This window comes from Arabidopsis thaliana, chromosome 2 (assembly GCF_000001735.4).
Source record: "Arabidopsis thaliana chromosome 2, partial sequence".
NCBI lineage: Eukaryota > Viridiplantae > Streptophyta > Magnoliopsida > Brassicales > Brassicaceae > Arabidopsis > Arabidopsis thaliana.
Window position 1 is genome coordinate 12,624,376 of NC_003071.7, and position 18,060 is coordinate 12,642,435.

Consider the following 18,060-nt stretch of genomic DNA (forward strand, 5'->3'; position numbering starts at 1 on the left):
CTTATTACAATTTTTCTTTTTAAGGCGCGGAAATTTTGTGATTGATTGACAACAAAAGATAGCTGTATAAGTTTCCTTATAAAATTTGTGACGGAATGTATCAGATAAGATTGTGGCAAATTCTATCATCTTTTGTAGCTGATTCAATATTTGTCTGGGAACCATATTGAGAATCTGAGATAACGTGAGAAGTAAGAACAAAATAAGATAACGTGGACAAAATAGCCAAAGCTTTACCATTAATTCTAAATAGTGGCTGGGACCAAATAAGATAACGTGAGAGATGATGATAAAACCTCACTTCTCAACCACACAACATACAAAGATATTCAATAAAATAAACAACAACATAACCATACAAACATTGCATGATCAAGAACTAAACATGATTTGTTTTCTTAAGAAGATCTCACTCTCTCTGCCATATAGTTCATGTGTTCTACATGTTCCTCTCTTGGTGGAACACAATCTTTAACAATCTCAACCTTCTCCAAATTCCTAACCCATCTCTTGAACTCTGGAAACTTCTCCTCTGTAATCACTTCCAATCCTATTCCTTCCCAACCTCTCTCCAAACAAAACGGAATTAAACTTCCGGCGACAAAGTCCAAGAATCCGACAGTCTTGCCTCCGAAGTAATCTTTTCCGACAAGTTCTTTCTCGAGATACATAATCAGTTCTCTTACCTGCTCGGCTAAAACTTCTCTTCCTTTCTCGTCTGCTCTTGCCATTGATATAAACCCCACGTTCATAATCTACAATGACAGAGACATATAATCGCTAATGTTAATAGAAAATTACTTGTTTGATAAATTAACAAAGCAGAACCAATTGTTTATTATTTGACATGCAATTTTGAACCAATTCAATTACCTGTTCATCGACGAGTTTAGCAAAGAAACGAGCTTTGGATCTTTCATAAGGATCTTGAGGGAGAATTGGATTTTGTGGCCAAGTCTCATCGATGTATTCAAGAATCACATGAGACTCGAGAATGGTTTTACCATTGTGGACAAGAACAGGGACTTTCTTGTGAATAGGGTTAAGAGCAAGAAGCAAAGGGCTTTTGTTCTCCAGTATCTCTTCCACGTACTCGTACGGTATGCCTTTGAGTTTGAGAGCCATCTCGACCCGACGGCTAAAAGGGCTCGCCCATATCCCCAAAAGCTTCACTTCTTCTTTCTCAGCCATTAGGGGTCTCTCTCTCTTTTTCTCTGTTTCTTCTATATGTTAGAAATGTAGTTTTTTCTGGTTTTGTGGAGTTAATCACTACCTTTTAGCTTGGATTTATAGCCTTATGGTGTTGATGGTCTTGTGATAAAACGACGACGAACTTTGCCGTTTTATATGGTCGGCAGTGTGATGTAAATGCGAAGAGTCTAGAAGGAAACAGATGTTGACTTTACAACATATTTATAACGTTCCCTTTATAATTTTTTTTTATCTCTTTTTTAGTAAGTGGAGATGTGTCCTAATTCCTAACCTTGCCTTATCCCTGGAGCATGTGTACCTTGACTTGATCCATTCATTTTCTGAAGACAACCCCATGCTTCGTCAAGAATTTCTTCTGCTTCCCCAATTATACCCATCACTTTATCGTGGTTCTTCATAATTGATCCATTTTGTCTGTGTATGAAACATCAACAGCTTTAAAACCATTTGTCATTCTCGTTTGTTATATTGACGCCCAAGAAAACAAACAACTCTATAGTCTGAGCTATAAAAAAAGAATTAGTACTAATCTGTTATTTGATGTTCCTTTTGGCATATATTAAAAATGTTGTTGTTATAATAGGCGTTGGTTTTTCCGTTTCTCCATCTACGAACTTGTTTGCTGAATTTTCCTTCCAACAATGTTATAAAGTATCGGTGAATTTTCTATGGTTACAAGACTCACCACCTCACGATACTAAAAATATACTAAAGAAATTTGTTATATTGTGCCGCAACAAATAGACCCACATGTCCGTTGTACTTTCCTCTGTTTACACAACTTCTTACGTGTCGAAATACATGTTCACATTTAATCATAGTTGTGGTTTTATTAAGAAGGATGGTTTGACTAAATTATAGCTTTTATCTACTTTTCTTTCATATGAAAACTCCAGGTTTATGAACCAATTTCTTATGATTTGTAAGAAATTGAATACTACTACATTTAAAATGTTTATAATAATTAATTGACATTAGAATTTAGTAAAAACACTAATTGTTCATACAAATGTTTCATTTATTGTTCATACAAACTATTATAACAAGATTACACAAACATATAGTTAACATCTACTGATCGAAGAGTATCATTGTTGTCTCTTAGGCTGATTTGATTCTTTCTACAACTTTCTTCATATGCTCAATTTGTTCCTCTCTAGGAGGAATACATTCTCTCACGATCTCAATTTCTTTCAAATTTTTGATCCATCTGTTTAGCTCTGGAAACTTTTCCTCTGGAATCATATCAATTCCCATACCTTCCCAACCTCGAGCAAGACAAAACGGGATCATACTTCCTGCGACCAAGTCCAAAAATCCAATTGTTTTGCCACCGAAGAAATCTTTTCCAGTGACTTCCTTCTCAAGAAACATAAAGAGTTCTTGAGCCTCCTTGATTGCAACCTCTACTCCCTTCTCTGCTTTTGCCACAGACATAAAAGCTACTGGTCCAACCTACAAGATAGTAACCATTTCAGCAGAAAATTAACCGCAATTAATTTTTGTTTTGCATAGACATTCTTATGGAACCAGAATCATTTTAGAATTCTGCCTTTCCTAGCTTACCAATCGATCAGAATCAGAATCTTGATTTTACTATTCAAAATGTAATGAAATTACATACAGTCATCGGTGGTTCTAGGTGTTAGTCATATTTTAGAAATCACCTATGCAATTAGTTGATAAAGTTACCTGTTCATCAACGAACTTGGCCCAGAATAAAGCCATGGCTTTCTCGTAAGGATCTTGAGGAAGAATTGGATTGTTCTTCCATATTTGGTCGATGTATTCGAGGATCACATGTGACTCGGATAATATTTTCCCTTTGTAGACAAGAACCGGAACCTTCTTGTAAACCGGATTTATCTGGAGAAGCAAAGGGCTCTTGTTCACTATATCTTGCTCCAAGTACTCGTAAGGCACGCCTTTGAGCTTGAAAGCCATCTCAACTCTACGAGTAAAAGGGCTTGCCCAAAAACCTAGAAGCTTCACATCCTCTTCTTTCTCCGCCATTGGACCTCTCTTTCTCTCACTTGAACTTTTTTATAATGTAACTCATCTATTCTTCTTTGACTAGTTTATGTGGTTTGTTTTCGTGAATGTTTGGTCGGTTGATATATAGGCAGTGTAGATATATAGGCTCCGAATAAAGATGTGCGGTTTAACTGCAGATAAAGTATGATACGGTTTTAATAAAACAAAAATATATATGTACATATTAACAAATTTTTGATTGCTATTAGAAGTGCATCGCATATTATGGTTTGGTTCCCGTTCGAAACCATAGCTTATATGTTTTTGTTCTATAGGATTTAACGCCTTTTTTGACTAGTTTTTGTGATTCCGTTCTCGTGCTTGAAAAGTATACTAAAACGACGGGAAAGAAGAAAATAACTATTTTGCTTTCTCTTGATTCATTCACTGCTAAATATCCAATGAACCGTGAACACATTATATCATCTCTCCATATATTCAAATATATTTTATCTTTTTCAATTTCCTCAAACATACCAACTTTATAAATAATATTCAACAAATTTTTGTTGATTTTTTCTAACTTAGATCCATACATTTCTAGTATCCCAAATTCCTTACAATTCCTGCAAATACCATTTTTTGTTTCCAAACTAGTTTTTCTTTCAGTCTTCTGTTTCTTTACCTAATTAAAGAAATTTGGTTTTACCTGATTTGTTAAAGTTATACGTGTGATGCTAAATGCGTGGTCCAAAAGTGAATTACAATTAATTTAATATTTTAATCTAATAAAATACCTTTTAAACAATAACTTTTTTTAATGAATAGTTCAAACTGTTTTCTTTTTCTTCGTAATAATACAAATTGGTTATCAATTTATCATCTAAATTACAGAACAAAAATATGTTATGAGAAAATATGATCATATATCAATAATTAGATAGAACTAGATACTCGTACAAACTAAATTATACTACCACTGTGGATACATGTATCACACTCATCTTTATTTAGTAGATTGTTCATAAAACTTTTAAATAACAAGACAATACAAATTTAGTTAACAACTTAACATCACTGGATCAAAGAGTATCATGTTGTCTCTTAGACCGCTTTGATTCGTCCTACAATTTTCATCATGTGCTCAATATGTTTCTCTCTATCAGGAATGCATTCCCTCACGATCTCAATTTCTTTCAAATTCTTGATCCATCTGTTTAGCTCTGGAAACTTTTCTTCTGGAATCATATCAATTCCCATACCTTCCCAAGCCCGAGCTAGACAAAACGGGATCATACTTCCCACGACCATGTCCAAGAATCCTATCGTCTCTCCGCCGAATAATTTTTTTCCCGTGATTTGATTCTCAAGCAACATAATTAGTTCTTGAACTTCTTCGATTGCAACGTCAATTCTCTTCTCTGATTTCACCAGTGACCTGAGCCCTATCATTGTGACCTACACGGTAGCGATATATAGCAAACGTTTCATGACTAGAATTATGTGCATATATATTCAATGTGACCGGTAGTTATAAGTGTTTCTCATAATTTCTATAAATAACATCTGCAATGAGTTAATAAACGAATTTGTCTTAAGAATTACTTGTTCATCGACAAATTTGGCCCAGAATCGAGCCATGGCTTTGTCATATGGACTTTGCGGTAGAATAGGATTGTTTGTCCATGTTTGGTCGATGTATTCAAGGATCAGTTGTGACTCGGGTAATATTTTACCATTGTGAACCAAAACAGGGACTTTTTTGTAAACCGGGTTGAGTTGAAGTAGCAACGGGCTCTTGACAACCAAATAATCTTCGTCCAAGTAATCGTACGGCACGCCTTTAAGCTTGAGAGCCATCTCGACTCTACGACTGAATGGGCTTGCCCAAGACCCTATAAGCTTCACACCCTCTTCTTTCTCGGCCATTGAATAATCAATCTCTTTCCCTCTTTTTTATTTTTTATTTAACTAATCTTTATATATACTCTCATGTAAATTGTGCATGATTATAAAGGCATAAAGGAAAAGGAAAAGTCTTTTTTAGGCCATTTACTCCAATAATTAAGCATACTTTTCTAATTAGAGTTGTGAGGAACACTTAATTACAAGTTCAATGTATGTACATCATTCATGTGTATCATCCAAGAACATCTAGAAGGTAGTTGTTCATCATTGCCGTCACTTTCAAATGTGTTCATCATTTATCCTCACGCCTAAACATTTCAGCATGTGTTCAAAATATTAAGAATCCTCAAAAGTCAATATTTATGTCTAACTTTGACCATCTCTCTTTTTTTTTTTTTTGATAAATATTCTTTGAACATGTCTTTCATCTTTCACTTCCGATGTATTAGTTTTGGAGAGATATGTTAAATATTTGTTATTTCATTTCTTGAAGAAATTGAGTTACCAATGCTAATACAAAATTGGATAGACTAATAGAACCAGAATATCACTAAACTGAAATACTAACCAACAATACACAATAAACCAATACTAACCAACCATACGTTAATGTTCTTAACTTCTTATCAAACATCATGTAATCAATACCACACATCATGAAACAAATTAACTCATCATCCTATCGAACTTAGATTTACCATCTTTGCAATTTATTTTCCCTAAACCATAAATCAATATTTGTTATTATAGTTATAATAGGTAGCTTTCAACATTTCACTTTGCACCCATTAATTGATTTCCACTACCAATGCAGCTACATTCATTCTTTGTTTCAAATTTTTCAATAACAAAACGATACAAGCTGCACATAGTCATTATTTTAGAACACAGAGTTATGAAGTTATCATTAATTTAGAACGTAGACTTAGCTCTCTCTATAATTTTCTTCATACGCTCAATATGTTTCTCTTTTGGAGGTATACATTCCCTCACGATCTCAACTTCATTCAAGTTCTTGATCCATCTGTTTAATTCTGGAAACGTATCCTCTGGAGTCATATCAATCCCCAAACATTCCCAAGCCCGAGCAAGACAAAACGGGATCATACTTCCCGCAACCATGTCCAAGAATCCGATCGTCTTGCCACCAAAGAAATCTTTTCCAGTGACTTCCTTCTCAAGAAACATAAGCATTTCTCGAATCTCCTCAATAGCAACATCTATTCCCTTCTCTGCTTTTACTAGGGGCATGAAGCCAACTGGTAGGATCTGCAAGTTATTATACCAATCTATAAAAAAAAGTACTTAGAAAATTACTTTATCCTACAAATAATCCTGATATAAATGCTTGAAATGTAATGAACTTCTAATAACTCTCAAGTGTTTCTCATTTATTTTGCAATCAATATTATAAATCAATTTAATTAGTTAGACTAGAGTACCTGCTCATCAACGAACTTGGCCCAGAACCGAACCATGGCCTTCTCGTAGGGATCGTGAGGTAGAATTGGATTGTTATTCCAAGTTTGGTCGATGTATTCGAGGATCACATGTGACTCGGATAATAATTTATCATTGTGAACAAGAACCGGAACCTTCTTGTGAACCGGATTTAGTTCAAGAAGTAAAGTGCTCTTTTTGGGTAAGTCTTCTTCCAAGTACTCGTATGGTACGCCTTTAAGTTTGAGAGCCATCTCGACTCTACGACTAAAAGGGCTTATCCAAAACCCTAGAAGCTTCACACTCTCTTCTTTCTTCGCCATTAGATCTCTCTCTCTGACTCTCTCTGTCACTTTAAAAACAATATTGTGCTTTTTTTTGTAGTCTCAACTCTCAAGCTTATCTTGAAGATAAAAAAAAAAAAAAAGACATCAGTAAGGTAACCAAGTCACTGCTGAGGTCACTTTGGTTATTTTATTCTTATTTCCTTCTAGTCTTGGCTTTTACAATCTCCAGACACACCACGTTATTTGATTGCTGTAACTTTCAAATAGGTTTTTGATCTTTTTACTTAAATATTAGGTCATTCTATTTTTCGAAAAACTTTAAAAAATAAAAATATAAATAAAAAACGATGCAAGCATATAAATCAAATATTTTCGTAGGCAAGAAGTATCTTTAATTTAGGCAGACTTAATTGTCTCTGCAATTTTGGTCATGCGCTCAATTTGTTTCTCTCTTGGAGGAATACATCCCCTCACTGCCTCAACTTCTTCCAAATTCTTGATCCATCTATTTAATTCCGGAAACTTCTCCTCTGGAATCATATCAATTCCAATACCTTTCCAAAGTCTAGCTAGACAAAATGGGATCATACTTCCTGCGATCATGTCCAAGAATCCGATTGTCTTGCCACCGAAGAAATCTTTTCCAGTGACTTCTTTCTCAAGAAACATAAGCAGTTCCCGAGTCTCTTCAATAGCAACCTCTCTTCCTTTCTCTGCTTTTACAAGGGACCTAAACCCTAGTGTTAGGATCTGCAAGTAAAGAACAATATATAAACAAGCGAATAATATAATATTGTTCTGCATAGAATCAACTAATTAATCTGCAAATCAATATTAGTATACCTGGTCATCGATGAACTTGGCCCAAAATCGAGCCATGGCCTTCTCGTAAGGATCTTGAGGAAGAATTGGACTGTTCTTCCACGTCTGATCGATGTATTCGAGAATCAGATGTGACTCGAGTAATATTTTGTCATTGTGGACAAGAACCGGAACTTTCTTGTGAAGCGGGTTTAGCTCCAGAAGCAAAGGGGTCTTGTTGGGCAAATCTTCTTCCAAGTATTCGTATGGCACGCCTTTGAGTTTGAGAGCCATCTCGACTCGACGACTAAAAGGGCTTGCCCAAAACCCTAGAAGCTTCACACTCTCTTCTTTCTCCGCCATTCGATATCTCTCACTTTTTGGTATCTAACTCCTCTGTTTCTTGCACTACTTTTCTTTTTTATGTTTCGTTTACTTGCTTGATTACTTGAGTTTACTATATTCTATACACAAATGAAGTTATGGGTGGTGAAATAAACAAATAAATAAAAGGACCATTTTGCTTTCTCTTTGTCTTTGTATCCAAGGATATCTTGAAGATCACACCAGAAAAGGACTGATTTATATTTTAAGGTATGCACGTCATTGCCAACGTCATTCGTCTTAGTGTTTTAAGATATTTGACCAACACTTAGTGTTTCTAATCTCCAGTCAATTAGCCGACCAAGAAATAACAAATCTCCAAATGATTACGTTCTACAATTTATATTTTAAGATTCATATGTTGAAAAGTTTAAAACTGAGAGATTAATGTATCGACTGTATTTGTAAAACACACAACTTTTTTTGTTTTGAAGAGTCTATTTTTTGGCCAATTCATTGTCTGCCAAACATTTGAAATGAATGACATTGTAAAACAGAAGAAATATTCAGTTATCAAACAAAATGTTAATCATTTTGAAAGAAATGATGTAATAATCTAAATCAAAATATAACATTTATATAATGTGAACCTTTTCAGTTTTTGGGTTTGATTCCGTCTTGATTCACGGTATCGGTTGATTTGGTTTAGTTAAACCGAAATCGAACTCTAAGCGAAATCATCTCGTCGGTTAAACTTCTTTTGAATTTAGACAAAGGTTAATAATTATTATTTATTCCATACTTCATTAGGATCAAATGTATCCGATACATCATAATTCATAGCTCAATCGGAGATTATTATAATTTAGATAGAGTACTCACACACTCAAGTAAAACATGAACCATAACCATGACAAAAACACAAGCAACTCCGATGATAAAACTCGAACCCATTACTCAACCAGAGATCTGAATAGACTTAACATCAGCCTTCTTAGTCTCAGCCTTAGGCACCGTAACAGTCAACACACCATTCTCCATCGCAGCCTTAACCTGATCCATCTTCACATTCTCCGGCAACCTAAACCTCCTCGTAAACTGTCCACTCGATCTCTCCACACGGTGCCACGTGTCATTCTTATCTTCTTTCTCCACGTGTCTCTCTCCACTGATCTTCAAAACACTATCCTCCTCAATCTCAACTTTAACTTCCTCCTTCTTCAATCCAGGCAAGTCAGCTTTAAACACGTGGGCCTCAGGCGTCTCTCTCCAGTCCACACGTGCGTTCACGATCGCTGAGTTCTCACGAGAAAGTGATGATGATGTTAGTTCCTTGAATGGATCCCATACGTCAAGAGAGAATGGATCAAAGATGTTGCTTCGTCTGTTGTTGTTGAAGAAACTTGGAATCATCGACATTTTAAAGAATTTACTTTTTTTTTTGTTGATATCTTCTTGAGAACTTTGATTTTTCGATTTCTGATAGAACACACGAAGGATTTTTGAAGCTATTTAAAGGTACTAACCGAAATTTCTCGAGCTTCTCGAGTTGTTATGGGGAATACAGAAACATCTAGAGGACGTCTATGAGAAAAATCAGGTGAATCCAGAAAATTCTAGGAGCATTTTGAAGATTGTTTGTGTTCGTTGGGTTTAATGGGCCTTCATGGGCTTTAGACAAATATGTAGTCTTCCAAAAAAAAAACTGGATTTCTACAGATTATCCGGTTCGACTGGTTAACCGAATTAAATTCCAAAATAATTGGACTCTAATCACACTATCCATAAAATCTAAAACATTTTCTTTGTTAATCTGAAGCATTTAAGGCTGTCTGAGTATTATGGGCCATGGGCTTTAAAAGCAATTGTATAACGTGCTGAATTGAATAGAATATTACTAAAAACTGGGCCCATCTAAAGGAGGATTAAACAAATCCAACGGTGTATATTGGACATTGAGCTCCACTAAGTAAGTAGGGTCACAATGACGTAACTTCCCGCGTTCATTACGGAATCTTGAGCGTACGATTCTACTATTGGGCCCATCTTTATAAAAATTATACTGTTTTTTTTACTAAATCCGTCGGCCACAAAAAGATATGTTTTTTTTTTTTGGGAAAAAAAAAAAACAACTTCGACGAAAGACTCGGCGAACAAAACACACTCGCTTCAACAACTCTCTATCTCTCTCTACTTGTCACTCTCTAATCTACACACAATTAACAAAGCTCAATCTCTCTCTTCTCTTACTCTCTACCTCTGTAGCTGATAGGGTCAGCTTCGTCGGCGCTATTTCTGCCGGATTTCACGGACGATTTGAGATCTGTTCTTCCTTCTTCTTTTTTCCTCTCCTGATCTGATTCAACTCTAATCTGCTTCAGTCTCTGTGTTACGAACTGATTCCGTTCAGGTACGGTTCGATTTTTTTCCAAGCTTTTTCACTCTCTGACACTGCCAATAACACTCTCGTGTTAGTCCTGGTGTTAGTGTTATGTGAATTCATCGATTCCTGCTTTGTGTGTGTACGCTTTAGGCCTTTCCTGTTACTAATCTTGTTTTTTAGTACTTCTTTGGTAAATTAAGAAAGTTTGAGAAGAATGTGATTTTGTTTTGGTTCTTTTGATACTTTAGTTTTACTTTTTTTCCTCAGCTTTAATCTTGTAGAGATTCTTCTAATCAGATCTTACGGATTCTTAAGGATCTATAAGGTCTATGAAGATTCGTTTTGTAATTCTATTACATTGTGTGTGGATAAGAAAGATGTACTTTTTTTTTTTTTTGGTATTTGTTATGACTTACCATTTTTTTTGTTTCTACAGTGAAAAAAAATGTTGAGCGTTTCAAGCTTCTGCAGTTTAATGGGAGACTGAGGAGTCATTTGAGTGAAACGTTTGGAACTTTGGAAACAGATGGAGTGTCGTTTGGAGTTGAAGAAAGGTTCTTGTGATAGACCACCATTTGTAGCTGCTGAGAAGAAGGTATTAACTAAGGAAAGCTCAAAGGCATTTACACCGGATAAGTTTAGAGACGATAAACGCGGGTTATCTTACTCCGATTTCCACCGCGAGATCACGAAAAAAGTTGAAGATGTATGTCCTAAACGCTTGGAGAATCGTTTGAAGTCAAGGATAGGTAGAACTGCTTCAGGAGAAAGAGATCTTGTGAAGTACAAGTCTTATGTGCCGAGTTATATAAAGAAATGTGATAAAGTTGAAGACAAGAGTGTTAAAGCTGGTGGTGTTATTGGTTCACAGGAGCTAAGGAATATGCAAGGGATTGATAAACTGATGGATAAGCATACGAGGTCTTCCTTGTCTAATACAAGTACATCGTCTTCTCTCTGGACTGATGAGTCATCGACTGATTCCAGTAGAGGTCTTTGTGCTTCTCCTTTTCGTAAAAAGATCAATCACCCTCCTTTGCAGTATTATCTCATGTCTTCTAAGCCTGGAGATAATTTTCAAGATTTGGAGCCACCTCAAGATAACGGTGATACTTCTCACAGTCATAGAAGAGATGGGCAGTTTCATCAGACCCCTCGTGCAACTGCGGTCCAACAGAATGAGAAGAAAGATACTGATGTTAAGATTGTTCCAAAGACAAGAACTCTCTTTAGTCCATCGAAGCCAGATAGTCCTTCTTGCACAAGGATAATATCAAAGAATCTAGCCGAGGATTTTAAGAAGAAAGGAGAGAAGTTGGAAGAGAGAATCCGAAATCCTCGTGTTCATGATCTCTTTGGAAAAGAAAAGCCTGCTGCTGTATTTGTACCAGGGATTGTTTCTCAGAAACAGTTTATTGGTTTGTCCAAGTTCTATGATTCGAAAGTGTTACTAGCTGAGCGATTGGCGGAAAGTAACCGAAAGGGGTTCACAGAGAGGTTAGCGCATGGGAAAACTGCAGTTCTTGACTCTGATGTAGGTCCTTTCCGACGTGAAGCTGATGGAGGAAGTAAGCCATTCTTAAAACGTATCAGCTTCTTATCAGAAAGATCATGTTCAGCTCCACGATCAAGAAAGGCTGAATCTAGTCCCTCTAGAAGCAGGACTCTAGATAGAAGGTCAACAGAAACATTACCTAAACAGTCAGATCAGAAACCAGCTAAAGTCTTATCAGAAAGAGCTAGGAGCATTTCACCATTTCGCCGACTCAGCTTCAGCATTGGAAAGTCCAGTAAAAACTCCAACACCGAAGATGCTAAGACTCCTCCACACTTAAGCACAGCACTTATTTCATCACGAGCTGGTTTAGACAATCCATCTGCCTCTTCTTTCAGTGACAGCTCTTCTTTTGATAAAACCAGTGCAGCAAACAGAGGCAGGTCTAGTCCATTGAGAAGGTTACTCGATCCTTTAATAAAACCAAAATCAAGCCACTCATGTAGATCTCCTGAGCCATCACTAAAGGAAGCACCTTCAAGTCAACCATCTTCGTCATCCTTTCTGTCGAGAAATGGAAAATCTTCAACTGTTCAGGCTCTATTTCGTGTGACATCTAAGAATGATCAACCACTCTTCACTTTTGCGGTTGAAAAGGAACAAAGTATTACAGCAGCTACAATAAGAAAACAGACTCTCCCAGAGAAGGAAGACTATGGACACAAGTATACTTTTTTCACTGTTCAAGAAGTACAGAAGAAAAATGCAAAATGGATGAACAACAGCAGGAAAGTCCAAAGCCAAGAGTACACATCCAACATTGTCGCTCAGATGAGAGTCTCAGATCCTAAGCCTCTATTTCTCGCTGGAGAAAGATCTGCGGAAAACCTCTTAACTAGAGAGTTTGTACTTGTTGCATCTGAATCGCAGCGGACTAACGAGCTAGCTGCCATGGTGATCAAGATACCAAAACTTACAGACACAACAAGCTCAACCACTCTTGGAGATTACTTTGCAGAGGTTAACGCAACAGTGGTACTTCCAAGTGGAGTTCACAGTCTCCCGCACAAAGGAGGGCCGTCATCACTGATCCAACGATGGAAATCAGATGGATCATGTGACTGTGGAGGCTGGGACACGGGATGTAACCTTAGAATCCTCACAAATCAGCATAATAAACCCATAAACCCTTCTCCAACCACTTCAGATGCCTTCAAGCTTTTCTTTCAGGTTTGTTATATAACATCTCAAAACTCTGAATACTAAGACCAACCTTTGGCTTAAATTATGAATCTCACTAATGTGAGTTTTGTTGCAGGGAGGAGTACAGGAGAATAACAACCAACCATACTTGAGTTTCACTACATACAGAGAAGGTGTTTACGCGGTTGAGTACAATACATCGCTCTCACTCTTGCAAGCATTCTCCATTTGTATAGCGGTTAACGAGGGACGAAATCCGTTAATAAAGACCACCGTGGAACCCAACACTTCACGTGTAGAGAAGAAAGCTTATGGAGGAGAGATGTCATCGATTCAAAACGAGAATTTGAAGTCATTTTCAGGTCCTATTGAAGCTGAGGCTCCGGCTAGGTATCTCTCACACCACCCACCTTTGTCTCCTGTTGGGAGGGTTTAGTTGCTTCTTCAAATAATCTTGTTATATATATTTTTTTCTTTTCTTTTCTCTTCTGATGGGGTTCGTATTTTCTGTGTAATTACGGCGTGGAAGTAGATTACGTTAAATAGAGAAATTTGTGAAACTTGTTGTAATCGAATATCCACATTTAAGCTAATAAAAACTCTTATGTTCTTGACTTCTTTCTTCTTCAATTACAATTACCATGATCATGTAACATAAACTCTGTCGTGTTAGTTGTTACTTTAGTAGTTTAGTTAGCATTGTTAAAACCATAAAATGCAAACATTAAGCAAAAAAAAAAAAGAGGAAAAAGATGGTGCTGCCCAGGATCGAACTGGAGACCTTTTGCGTGTAAGGCAAACGTGATAACCACTACACCACAGCACCTTGCTGTTCAAGATTATCATTTAATTCTATATAAAGTTTAGAATACAGAATTGGCTTTGGTTTGCGTAGATTGCACAAAAAGGTGAGTCCTTTCTCCGACAACGCAAAGACTCATTTGAATCGGTTCCTTCAAAATTATTGATTTGGGAATATATTCTTGTCAATTCAGGTGAATCAAACTGGTCGGTGCAATTCAAGATTGCCCTCGTATTTGTGTCGGGGAATGAAACTGTTCTGTCTTTCTTACAAAAGCAGTTGCATTTGATCTTGCTGCAGAGATTAATGTTCATTCTCAATCTTAACCATGCCGGTTTACGTTGATCGCGAAGCTCCTAAGGTTTTTGTTCTTCTGTTTTTCCTGCGTTAATCAGAGTCTCTCTCTTTTCAAAAGATAAATGTTGAAATTGTTTAGTTTGATAGTTATGCGTCCATGGTTTTGTGTGTGTATGTGAAGCTATGGAGACGAATTTACTCAGAAGCGACATTAGAAGCTTCTCTTCTTGCTGAAAAATGGAAGCTTGTTCTTGCTGGACTTGTATTTCAGGTTCTTAAGCTTCCTTCTTTGTGTTTAGATTATAGTCTTGCTTTATTGGTGAATGGTGATATGATCAAGCTAAGTTGTGACAGATCAATTAGTTATGCTGGTTTTTTTTTGTTTCAGTAGTTTGCTTAAAAGTGGGAGCTTTAAAGTTAGTTCATTATATAAATCCTATTTGCATTGTCATTGTTTCTGGTTCCTTCTTAAATCAGTACATTCATGGACTTGCTGCTCATGGAGTTCACTACTTACACCGACCTGGTCCTACTCTTCAAGATGCTGGTTTCTTTATTCTTCCAGTTAGTATACTTGCTTTGACTTTTCTCATCAATTTTGTTATGTATCATACCTCTGGTTTGTTTGGTAATTGATATGTGTTCCTTCAGGCACTTGGGCAAGATAAAGCATTTTTCAGTGAAACTGTGTTTGTCACTATCTTTGGATCATTTATCTTGGTAAGTTTCCTCTAATGTATCCGTTTTTCTCCTTCAACTCGCTGTACTGGATTGATCTTATGGTTCTATGTTTCGGTTTACGTTGATTGCAGTGGACATTTCATCCTTTTGTTTCCCACAGTAAAAAGATTTGTACAGTTTTGATATGGTGCAGAGTTTTTGTTTATTTAGCTGTAAGTATCACTTCCACTACATTAATTCTTCTATTTATAACTTACAAAGAAGATAGAGTTTAGTATTGTTGAGGTGATTAAGCTTCTATATGTTTCAGGCTTCTCAAAGTCTGAGGATCATAACATTCTTTGCAACACAGCTTCCTGGGCCGAATTATCATTGTCGAGAAGTAAGATTCTCAGGGCGTTTAAGCTTTGGTATCTTAGTTGTAACTTTTTTCTTTGGTTGTGTACTGACTTCTCCCTGGTATATCAAATATCTCTATTAGGGCTCCAAGCTCGCCAAGATTCCACCTCCAAAGAATGTTCTTGAAGTACTCTTGATTAACTGTTAGTTTGAATTGCATCTATTGCAAATTATTAGAATGGTACAGAATAACTCATAAAGTGGCATTTGATTAAGGTTTGTGTTCAAAATTATAGTTCCTGATGGAGTTATATATGGTTGTGGAGATCTGATATTTTCATCACATACGATATTCACCTTAGTCTTTGTACGCACATATCAAAGATACGGCACACGAAGGTACTGTCTCTTATATTGTTCCACAGAAGTTCATAACTTCTTCACAAGATTCTTACATCTCATGTTTGTGAAATCCCCAGGTGGATCAAGCACTTGGCTTGGCTTATGGCAGTAATACAGAGCATATTGATTATAGCATCAAGGAAACATTACACAGTTGACATTGTTGTTGCATGGTGAGAAAAAAAGAAGAAATCAATTATCTTGTTTGACAATATTGATTCCTTTACACTATCTCAACATTTCAACATTTTCTTCTGCAGGTATACTGTGAACCTTGTAATGTTCTACGTTGACAGTAAACTGCCAGGTAAGTTGGCTCAATAACTCATCATTCTCCCAAAATATTACGAAAACCAGATTGTTACTCCACTCCTAGTTTATCCTATTGTCATCTATGTTGGCAAAAACCTCAAGACTGCTTTTCTTCTTCCGTACTTTCTGTGTCAATCTGGTATGGCTACCTTGTTATTCACCCAAAAGATAAGATTATTACAAAGATAGATGTAGTAAACAATTCTCTAATTTTGCCAGACCATTCTAACTGCACATAGTTTTTGGTCAACCTTGTGCTCTAACTGAAGAAATATTGAACGTGTTCTTATTGCAGAAATGGCAGAACGTTCTAGTGGACCTTCTCCTACGCCTTTACTTCCACTGAGCACAAAGGACAGTAAGAACAAGAGCAAAGAAGATCATCAGAGACTTCTAAACGAGAACAATGTAGCAGATGATCATTGATCTTATGTCTCCGATCACCAAATCTTAGAATCTACGCTGATTTTGCTCATGTTAGTTGCAACTTTCTTCACTTAAGTGCTTTAGGATACACAGTTTTCTTTGCCCTTCAATGTAAAAATACAAAGTCAACAACTTGGTAATATAGATGTGTTTCGTTATTTTCGATTTGTTATTTCATTTCACCCCTTAGGTAATAATAATGGGTTCACATGGAATTGCATAATTTGTCCAAATCAGCGCCAAAAATGTGATGCAACTTTCTTGACAATAAAAACAAGATTGCCTTAAACTTTAGAAAAACAAAGAACAGAGTTGTGTTCCCTCCATGAGCTTTTTGGTCTGTAATAATTGCCTTTAAACTGGATTACACGGGAGGCTTGCCAGCACTTAGAAGCTGTCCAACCATTCCATTTACCTGAAAACAAATTTAATGAAAAAGAACATAAGCATTGAATTTGAATAATAGTAGTCAACTATGAGAAGATTTGAAGTATCAAATTGTTAATTGTTGAAGTATCAGAGAGCCTTACCTGCCAGTACTTGGAAACACAACGGTCGATGCAACTATTCTCACCCATGTTTAGCTCAGCTTCCTTGTACCTGAGAATTAGGCAAAGAATCTCAAAACAGGTGCAACTTACTCATCTCTCAGCTAAGAAAAGTTTCAACAATTGCAGACAAGTTCCACGACGTAATTATAGAACATCAAAAGGAGAAATAGTTTACCTTTTATCCACACATTTATTAAAGCATGTTTGAGCAAGCCTGCAATACAAGAACAAGGCCTGTCAGCATAGTCTCTAACCCGAGGAATCACAATAGACCACAAAGTATATTAGAAGGAAAAGAAACACATATAAAGATGTGACTTTCTTCATAATCTCTAACCAGAGGAATCACAAATGGCCCGGGGAAATGAATATTAACAGAACACCACCTAAGTCATATGTTATCAAAGTTTAAACTCTACATAACAGCTGAATACATATGCACAGAACTCGAGAATTCCTCATAGAAAGATTTTAGATTTCCTCCTCAAGATAAACAATTCAGGCAGCCTAAGGATTTTCGACATATCAGCAGTCTCAAACTTATACTCCTCTAGCTTATATATATCACTATTTGAAAATAAGTGAAGCCCTAAACAATGTGATCAAAACAAAATTAAACCAGATAAGCAATCACAAGTGAAAATCGAATTTCATAACGAAAGATAAACCAAATGGGTGTTTGATTCAGTACTTGTTAAAGAGTTCCACGCGATACTCCATCTCCGTTTGTGCCATACTAAACGCCTGATTCAAATCCAAGACACCAAAAAAAAAAAGCAAAATGAGAAACTTGACAACACCAATCCAAATCTAATAAATGGCTTAAAGATCTGAATCACGATACAATTTAAACCCTAAGCATTGCAAAAACATTGAAACCTATATGTCATCACAGAGACAGCTAGAAAAACTTAAGCTTCCATTGTCTAATTAGATCAAAGATCGGAGCTTTACGATGTATTAACAATAAAGGACGAGCAAATAAACCGAACCTGTTCCTTAGTAACGCCGACGGGAATAGGAGAAGCCATTTTTTTAGCAGTACCTGAATACAAAATTAATGATTCGTAAAAATCGAAACTTTATAATTCATACTTGAATTTGAAGATCATAAATCCTTACTTTCTCAAATGGGATTTCGTGAAGAGAGGTAAAGAACACAACAAAGGCTTCTCTTTTGCTACACAGCCGAATTAGGGTTTAAGAGACATTACACGCCACGT

The 18,060-nt window shown here is 36.3% G+C and overlaps 11 protein-coding genes, 2 long non-coding RNA genes and 1 other non-coding gene across 20 annotated transcripts; 4 read left to right on the forward strand and 10 right to left on the reverse strand.

Annotated features, from left to right (window-relative positions):
- Positions 1 to 27: 27 nt before the first annotated feature.
- GSTU5 (glutathione S-transferase tau 5) lies at positions 28 to 1,415 on the reverse strand. The gene is made up of 2 exons (NM_128499.5): positions 874 to 1,415; positions 28 to 755 (listed from the first exon to the last, which is right to left on the reverse strand). Exons 1-2 carry the CDS (start codon positions 1,189 to 1,191, stop codon positions 399 to 401), a joined length of 675 nt encoding a protein of 224 aa, NP_180506.1. The 5' UTR covers positions 1,192 to 1,415; the 3' UTR covers positions 28 to 398.
- A 63-nt stretch (positions 1,416 to 1,478) lies between these two features.
- On the reverse strand, positions 1,479 to 1,610 carry AT2G29452 (uncharacterized protein; the record flags this gene model as incomplete). The annotated part of the gene is made up of 1 exon (NM_001124938.1): positions 1,479 to 1,610. One exon carries the CDS (start codon positions 1,608 to 1,610, stop codon positions 1,479 to 1,481), a length of 132 nt encoding a protein of 43 aa, NP_001118410.1.
- Positions 1,611 to 2,102: 492 nt separating this feature from the next.
- Positions 2,103 to 3,516, reverse strand: GSTU4 (glutathione S-transferase tau 4). The gene is made up of 2 exons (NM_128500.4): positions 2,905 to 3,516; positions 2,103 to 2,667 (listed from the first exon to the last, which is right to left on the reverse strand). The coding sequence occupies exons 1-2, from the start codon at positions 3,223 to 3,225 to the stop codon at positions 2,314 to 2,316; spliced, it is 675 nt and encodes a 224-aa protein (NP_180507.1). The 5' UTR covers positions 3,226 to 3,516; the 3' UTR covers positions 2,103 to 2,313.
- A 530-nt stretch (positions 3,517 to 4,046) lies between these two features.
- On the reverse strand, positions 4,047 to 5,265 carry GSTU3 (glutathione S-transferase tau 3). The gene is made up of 2 exons (NM_128501.4): positions 4,792 to 5,265; positions 4,047 to 4,644 (listed from the first exon to the last, which is right to left on the reverse strand). Exons 1-2 carry the CDS (start codon positions 5,113 to 5,115, stop codon positions 4,291 to 4,293), a joined length of 678 nt encoding a protein of 225 aa, NP_180508.1. The 5' UTR covers positions 5,116 to 5,265; the 3' UTR covers positions 4,047 to 4,290.
- A 557-nt stretch (positions 5,266 to 5,822) lies between these two features.
- On the reverse strand, positions 5,823 to 6,946 carry GSTU2 (glutathione S-transferase tau 2). Its single transcript, NM_128502.2, has 2 exons — positions 6,537 to 6,946; positions 5,823 to 6,363 (listed from the first exon to the last, which is right to left on the reverse strand). Exons 1-2 carry the CDS (start codon positions 6,855 to 6,857, stop codon positions 6,007 to 6,009), a joined length of 678 nt encoding a protein of 225 aa, NP_180509.1. The 5' UTR covers positions 6,858 to 6,946; the 3' UTR covers positions 5,823 to 6,006.
- Positions 5,971 to 6,819, forward strand: AT2G29485 (uncharacterized protein). Its single transcript, NM_001336211.1, has 2 exons — positions 5,971 to 6,356; positions 6,532 to 6,819. Exons 1-2 carry the CDS (start codon positions 6,215 to 6,217, stop codon positions 6,597 to 6,599), a joined length of 210 nt encoding a protein of 69 aa, NP_001324347.1. The 5' UTR covers positions 5,971 to 6,214; the 3' UTR covers positions 6,600 to 6,819.
- A 19-nt stretch (positions 6,947 to 6,965) lies between the features above and the next one.
- Positions 6,966 to 8,163, reverse strand: GSTU1 (glutathione S-transferase TAU 1). The gene is made up of 2 exons (NM_128503.3): positions 7,665 to 8,163; positions 6,966 to 7,571 (listed from the first exon to the last, which is right to left on the reverse strand). The coding sequence occupies exons 1-2, from the start codon at positions 7,983 to 7,985 to the stop codon at positions 7,218 to 7,220; spliced, it is 675 nt and encodes a 224-aa protein (NP_180510.1). The 5' UTR covers positions 7,986 to 8,163; the 3' UTR covers positions 6,966 to 7,217.
- A 526-nt stretch (positions 8,164 to 8,689) lies between these two features.
- Positions 8,690 to 9,745, reverse strand: AT2G29500 (HSP20-like chaperones superfamily protein). The gene has a single exon (NM_128504.4). It carries the CDS (start codon positions 9,363 to 9,365, stop codon positions 8,904 to 8,906), a length of 462 nt encoding a protein of 153 aa, NP_180511.1. The 5' UTR covers positions 9,366 to 9,745; the 3' UTR covers positions 8,690 to 8,903.
- A 316-nt stretch (positions 9,746 to 10,061) lies between these two features.
- On the forward strand, positions 10,062 to 13,668 carry AT2G29510 (hypothetical protein (DUF3527)). The gene is made up of 3 exons (NM_128505.5): positions 10,062 to 10,356; positions 10,766 to 13,054; positions 13,143 to 13,668. Exons 2-3 carry the CDS (start codon positions 10,856 to 10,858, stop codon positions 13,461 to 13,463), a joined length of 2,520 nt encoding a protein of 839 aa, NP_180512.1. The 5' UTR covers positions 10,062 to 10,356; positions 10,766 to 10,855; the 3' UTR covers positions 13,464 to 13,668.
- A 112-nt stretch (positions 13,669 to 13,780) lies between these two features.
- Positions 13,781 to 13,853, reverse strand: AT2G29520. Its single transcript has one exon. It is a non-coding gene; the product is annotated as a tRNA-Val (tRNA).
- Positions 13,854 to 13,908: 55 nt separating this feature from the next.
- AtIPCS3 (Inositol phosphorylceramide synthase 3) lies at positions 13,909 to 16,445 on the forward strand (the record flags this gene model as incomplete). 5 transcript variants are annotated; one of them, NM_001336212.1, is made up of 12 exons in its annotated part: positions 13,909 to 13,935; positions 14,023 to 14,190; positions 14,308 to 14,397; positions 14,604 to 14,690; positions 14,778 to 14,846; positions 14,939 to 15,019; positions 15,118 to 15,189; positions 15,289 to 15,349; positions 15,443 to 15,545; positions 15,626 to 15,721; positions 15,809 to 15,855; positions 16,156 to 16,445. In NM_001336212.1, the coding sequence occupies exons 2-12, from the start codon at positions 14,158 to 14,160 to the stop codon at positions 16,284 to 16,286; spliced, it is 870 nt and encodes a 289-aa protein (NP_001318312.1). In that variant the 5' UTR covers positions 13,909 to 13,935; positions 14,023 to 14,157. The 5 variants fall into 5 exon arrangements, with proteins under 5 accessions (NP_001318312.1, NP_001189633.1, NP_850134.2 ...); NM_001202704.1 differs by lacking the exon at positions 13,909 to 13,935 and adding an exon at positions 13,959 to 14,022 and having other exon boundaries at positions 14,130 to 14,190; positions 16,156 to 16,444; NM_179803.4 differs by lacking the exon at positions 13,909 to 13,935 and having other exon boundaries at positions 13,969 to 14,190; positions 16,156 to 16,286.
- Positions 15,125 to 16,584, reverse strand: AT2G08345. Its single transcript, NR_140323.1, has one exon — positions 15,991 to 16,584. It is a non-coding gene; the product is annotated as an other RNA (long non-coding RNA).
- Positions 16,425 to 18,012, reverse strand: TIM10 (Tim10/DDP family zinc finger protein). Of its 3 annotated transcripts, none has more exons than NM_001084507.2 (6): positions 17,960 to 18,012; positions 17,830 to 17,882; positions 17,529 to 17,581; positions 17,013 to 17,051; positions 16,817 to 16,886; positions 16,425 to 16,701 (listed from the first exon to the last, which is right to left on the reverse strand). In NM_001084507.2, exons 2-6 carry the CDS (start codon positions 17,866 to 17,868, stop codon positions 16,651 to 16,653), a joined length of 252 nt encoding a protein of 83 aa, NP_001077976.1. In that variant the 5' UTR covers positions 17,869 to 17,882; positions 17,960 to 18,012; the 3' UTR covers positions 16,425 to 16,650. The 3 variants fall into 3 exon arrangements, with proteins under 3 accessions (NP_001077976.1, NP_001154540.1, NP_565682.1); NM_001161068.1 differs by lacking the exon at positions 17,960 to 18,012 and adding an exon at positions 17,333 to 17,404 and having other exon boundaries at positions 17,830 to 17,957; NM_128506.3 differs by lacking the exon at positions 17,960 to 18,012 and having other exon boundaries at positions 17,830 to 17,957.
- AT2G08350 lies at positions 17,029 to 17,548 on the forward strand. The gene has a single exon (NR_140324.1). It is a non-coding gene; the product is annotated as an other RNA (long non-coding RNA).
- Positions 18,013 to 18,060: the final 48 nt, after the last annotated feature.

Bases quoted from the DNA above. Each gene is read 5' to 3' on its own strand.
- AT2G29485 (NM_001336211.1), top strand. From the start codon at position 6,215: ATGTCCAAGAATCCGATCGTCTTGCCACCAAAGAAATCTTTTCCAGTG. The intron at 6,357-6,531 runs GTAGGATCTGCA...TAGTTAGACTAG, and splicing joins TAGGGGCATGAAGCCAACTG to AGTACCTGCTCATCAACGAA.
- GSTU2 (NM_128502.2), bottom strand. From the start codon at position 6,857: ATGGCGAAGAAAGAAGAGAGTGTGAAGCTTCTAGGGTTTTGGATAAGC. The intron at 6,364-6,536 runs GTACTCTAGTCT...AATAACTTGCAG, and splicing joins CCAAGTTCGTTGATGAGCAG to ATCCTACCAGTTGGCTTCAT.
- GSTU3 (NM_128501.4), bottom strand. From the start codon at position 5,115: ATGGCCGAGAAAGAAGAGGGTGTGAAGCTTATAGGGTCTTGGGCAAGC. The intron at 4,645-4,791 runs GTAATTCTTAAG...GCTACCGTGTAG, and splicing joins CCAAATTTGTCGATGAACAA to GTCACAATGATAGGGCTCAG.
- TIM10 (NM_001161068.1), bottom strand. From the start codon at position 17,868: ATGGCTTCTCCTATTCCCGTCGGCGTTACTAAGGAACAG. The intron at 17,582-17,829 runs GTTCGGTTTATT...GATTTGAATCAG, and splicing joins TCGGCGTTACTAAGGAACAG to GCGTTTAGTATGGCACAAAC. The intron at 16,887-17,012 runs GTAAACTATTTC...CCTAATTCTCAG, and splicing joins AATAAATGTGTGGATAAAAG to GTACAAGGAAGCTGAGCTAA.
- GSTU5 (NM_128499.5), bottom strand. From the start codon at position 1,191: ATGGCTGAGAAAGAAGAAGTGAAGCTTTTGGGGATATGGGCGAGCCCT. The intron at 756-873 runs GTAATTGAATTG...CTGTCATTGTAG, and splicing joins CTAAACTCGTCGATGAACAG to ATTATGAACGTGGGGTTTAT.
- GSTU1 (NM_128503.3), bottom strand. From the start codon at position 7,985: ATGGCGGAGAAAGAAGAGAGTGTGAAGCTTCTAGGGTTTTGGGCAAGC. The intron at 7,572-7,664 runs GTATACTAATAT...CTTTACTTGCAG, and splicing joins CCAAGTTCATCGATGACCAG to ATCCTAACACTAGGGTTTAG.
- AT2G29510 (NM_128505.5), top strand. From the start codon at position 10,856: ATGGAGTGTCGTTTGGAGTTGAAGAAAGGTTCTTGTGATAGACCACCA. The intron at 13,055-13,142 runs GTTTGTTATATA...GTTTTGTTGCAG, and splicing joins CCTTCAAGCTTTTCTTTCAG to GGAGGAGTACAGGAGAATAA.
- GSTU4 (NM_128500.4), bottom strand. From the start codon at position 3,225: ATGGCGGAGAAAGAAGAGGATGTGAAGCTTCTAGGTTTTTGGGCAAGC. The intron at 2,668-2,904 runs GTAACTTTATCA...ACTATCTTGTAG, and splicing joins CCAAGTTCGTTGATGAACAG to GTTGGACCAGTAGCTTTTAT.
- AT2G29500 (NM_128504.4), bottom strand. From the start codon at position 9,365: ATGTCGATGATTCCAAGTTTCTTCAACAACAACAGACGAAGCAACATC.